At 41.4% G+C, this 3,806-nt stretch overlaps 1 protein-coding gene across 1 annotated transcript; it reads left to right on the forward strand. All coding sequences in view use genetic code 11, as the record gives it.

Moving 5' to 3' along the window:
• Positions 1 to 2,885: 2,885 nt before the first annotated feature.
• Positions 2,886 to 3,290, forward strand: EGR_10200 (hypothetical protein; the record flags this gene model as incomplete). The annotated part of the gene is made up of 2 exons (XM_024499449.1): positions 2,886 to 3,078; positions 3,175 to 3,290. 2 exons carry the CDS (start codon positions 2,886 to 2,888, stop codon positions 3,288 to 3,290), a joined length of 309 nt encoding a protein of 102 aa, XP_024346138.1.
• Between the last annotated feature and the right edge of the window lie 516 nt (positions 3,291 to 3,806).

Raw genomic sequence — 3,806 nt, forward strand, 5'->3', positions numbered from 1 at the left:
ACCAACTCTTCCCATGAAGTGGGTAGGTTTAAGTTCATTCACAAGGTTGACACAAAATTTGGGGGCATGAGGATTCCCAACTAAGGGATGGATAATAGAGGGCACAAAAGTGAGCACCGTACTGATAGAATGACCCACATCTGTGCTTTAGATGGTGTGTATTTACAACTCAAACTCATTGTGCAGATTCCTACTGGTTACATCCAATCGGTATACTGATTCACGCCACTAATCATACGAAACTACTTGGATCATATTTAGGCCTGATCAAGTAGACGGCGTTTTTAAAAAAGAAAAAAAACAAGAGGCGGTGAGTCGAACCTGAACAGTAGAGAAACACTTGCCCAAATGGGGCAAAAGTAGCGGTAGAGAGCAGCATTAGAGACAGTTCAGGTCTTTGTTTCCATAACCCCCATTCATAAAGGGCTTAAATGATGGTATTTCGTCAGAACAAAGTTAACTTAAATTGTCCATTTACGCGCACAAATTTCAGTCTACTAGGTTTTCGGTAGCCATCTTGGCGGCATGACGTGATATTCATGCCAAATTTGTTGACAGCCTATCAGTCCTCCTGTGATTATATAATACATTTCCATCCAAACCTATAAAATCTTGCAATTGTTGACGAAAGAATTGATATGCACATCTTGGCCACCGGCTAAGCCCGCTGTAGTGAAACGTTGTGACTTTATCATGCATTAGCTTCACTCCATCGATGCAGTACACTTCTTTGTCCTCTACTGAGTATCTTCTGTTTTGAGGCCCTGTCAAATGTCAGTCACCTGAGTCGGACGTAATTCGCTCAGGTTGATGCCAAAGTTTTTTGTGCGATTCGCACAACCTTTGGGGAAGGTGAGGTGGCTGAATTTTGCACCACGCAGGAAGATTTTTATTCCTGACAATGAGTATTTACGTATTACTTAAGTGACGTTGAACTTGAGTTCCGAATCAAGTCGTTTGCACTGACACCACATAAGAATGCTACAAAAGGTGAGAAAATGGAAAATATAAGCCTTAACAGAGGACAGTATCCCTTCGGAGAGAATAGCCTTGTTCTCCACCCTCTCGCCTTCCATTAATTTGTGGTGAGAAGTGGGTTTCGCGTTCTAAAGTTGATGTGGTGCACTTCAGATGGTGAAACAATCGGGGCTGAAATTCATCCACTCAACATAGGGTGACTGGAAATTGAGTACGGAAAAGTGAAAGATCCCTCAGATCAGCTACCAGTATCCAGTCGGTCTAGGAAGAGGCGAAACCCGCAATACCAACCTTCATGTGCATTTATCACAGAAATCTTATTAACTTTTCTGGTTATCTTATTTTTCCACAAGTTTCGCAAATAAGATAGCAAAAAAAGGAGATGAAAATCACAAAGCATATCATTCTGATTGGCCCATTTCTCGACTGATGCGTACCCTCGCAGCTCCCTGTCTTAGTGTCTGGCACTTAGGTGGTAAGGTAGTCTGAACTCCTACTTAACACAATGTCTGCTCTACTTGGTAATTGGGGCGACTTAAGTGATGCAATACCCGGGATAAATTAGCTAAATTAAAAAGGCCTGAAATGCTTCTTTATTTATTGTCAGCAAATAGCAATGACATTTACTTTGAGGTCATCCTGAGGTAAAGTTAACTACATCAACACACCAGAATTGGTAATTTTAATGGGTTGGCTAGTACTGGAGAGGTTACCACATTTTAGGATCCCTTCCTTCCCTTTCTTGCTAGAAGACGACTCCAAAATGAGAAGCGGAGGAGATGCAAACTGCTCAGTGCTAAAGGGGCCTTGACAGGATGGTGCCAAATAGGATAGATCTCAAGTGGCCTTCTACACGATTTTAAACCATCTGACAGGAAACCACTTCAAGGTCATCATACCAGCCAGTTTTTTTAGGATATCTACTAAGTAATAACCACTTCTATAAATCTTATGGCAAAATTTGCCAAATTTGGCGCAAATAAGTCGCAAAAGGGCATTACAGATTCCCCAAATCGTAGTATTGTCTACATTACTAGGGTGAAATCAGTCCAGATTAATTGTAAAGCAAGTCGGTATCGCCGTTTCCTTTGATGCCTTCTTTAGATGAGTCGTAATTTCGACAGCCCAAGCAGGCCATCAGGATTTTCGTTGTGTGATGAGATGATAAATCCTTCGGACACTGCCTCTCAACCGCATAAAAATACCTCCAAAAGGTAACTCCACCAAATCCGGAGGTGAAGAATCTTGTCTTTTGCCCTTCTTGACTCACAAATTTGCTCCTTTGTTGTGTAAAAATAAAAGGATGACTTACGATGTACCTGCTTTCTTAAGTGTTGTAGTATTATCATTTCGTACTATTTACGAGACAAAGGAGGGTCAATTGGCATCCCCCTACGCTGGCCTTATGAGATGCAGGTGATTGGTTGAGGATACCAGAGCTCTCTGTTCTCCCATTTTTTGGATAGCAAAATTCCCTCATTCGTTCTTTATTTGGAATGCTTTAGGGGACTTTTGAAGCAGACGAAGAGAGTGGGATTAATTGCAATATGAAAGAAAAAGCCTTGGCCGGCTTCCTTCAGACCATTTTGTGCAAGATCAAATGATCAGCTTTTACTAACTTCCCAGTGGAGGTACCGTTGCGAAGCCTTAAGGGTTGTTTAGTTCAAAATCAAAACAAATGGTCTTAGTTTTATACTTCTTTCTTTTCTTTTTGGGGGTCATACCTGGCGCTCCCCTTGATCACAACAAAGTTAGTGTTGTATGGAAAAATACTCACTAACCAATCGCATCAGTGATTGAATTTGCACAAAACCGAGAAGTTATCCGCAGCGTTGCTGGCTTCTCTTGGAATTCTTATCTGGTCCGGAGTTACGGCCTGTTTGAGAACTGTACTTGGGGAGGGAGAAATGTACAGACCACCTCAACCATTCATCACTAGTCGTAAGACTACTGACATGAAGGTGGAGTCATTCAACAAGGGACGGAGTTTAAAATCTTTTCTCCAGGTCAAGGTTTCTCCCTATTCCTCCATGTCACTTTATTCCCACTTCACTGCCATCCATCCATACCTACCTGGATTCGGTTGTCTAGTGGAGAAGTGTAGGTGGCATAGCGTGTTCATTTAATAGACATAAACAGTTCTGTAGCGAATATTTTCAGCTAGTTCACAGCTTGTGCCTATTTATTTGCTGATAGCATTCCTGCAGAACACGGAACTGGGGTCGTTGCCGAAGGTAGACGCCATTTTCAAACCTTCTGTTAGGGGTTGTCACAGGAACTTCCATCTGCAACCTATGCTCTTCTACATTTAGGTCATAGTTTAGCGCTTAGCTGAAGACATCAAAGCCGTTATCTTCCATGGCGGAATTTGCTTTCTGCTACTACCAATGCAGTGTCCTGACACTTCCTTGAAGACGAAAGAAGACCTGTTCCTAGGGCTAGGAATGGGGGTTGTGGAATGACTCGGAAAGAGGGAATGAGCAAAGGTGGAGCTGTAATCTCTCTCGAAGCCAAAATAGAAAGTTAAAAAAATAATCAAACCATCATAATTCTATCACAAATTTGGCTTGTTACAACTTCGGCACGACTCAAATAGCTACACAACACTGGTAATGGCACAAATGGACTTCCTTTTTATTAAGGAAATGAACTCTGTTCAGCTTATTTCAATTTCCTAATAAGAAACACAAATTTACTGTCCTCAAATGCTCAAACTTTCATTATAAGTTTTTGGAAAGTCATGACCCCCCAAAACAGGATTCCTTTAAGAAAGCATTCATGTGGCTTCCATAACGTTCATTAAAATGATTGTCCAGTTTTATTATACA

This window comes from Echinococcus granulosus (genome assembly GCF_000524195.1).
Source record: "Echinococcus granulosus chromosome Unknown EG_S00198, whole genome shotgun sequence".
NCBI lineage: Eukaryota > Metazoa > Platyhelminthes > Cestoda > Cyclophyllidea > Taeniidae > Echinococcus > Echinococcus granulosus.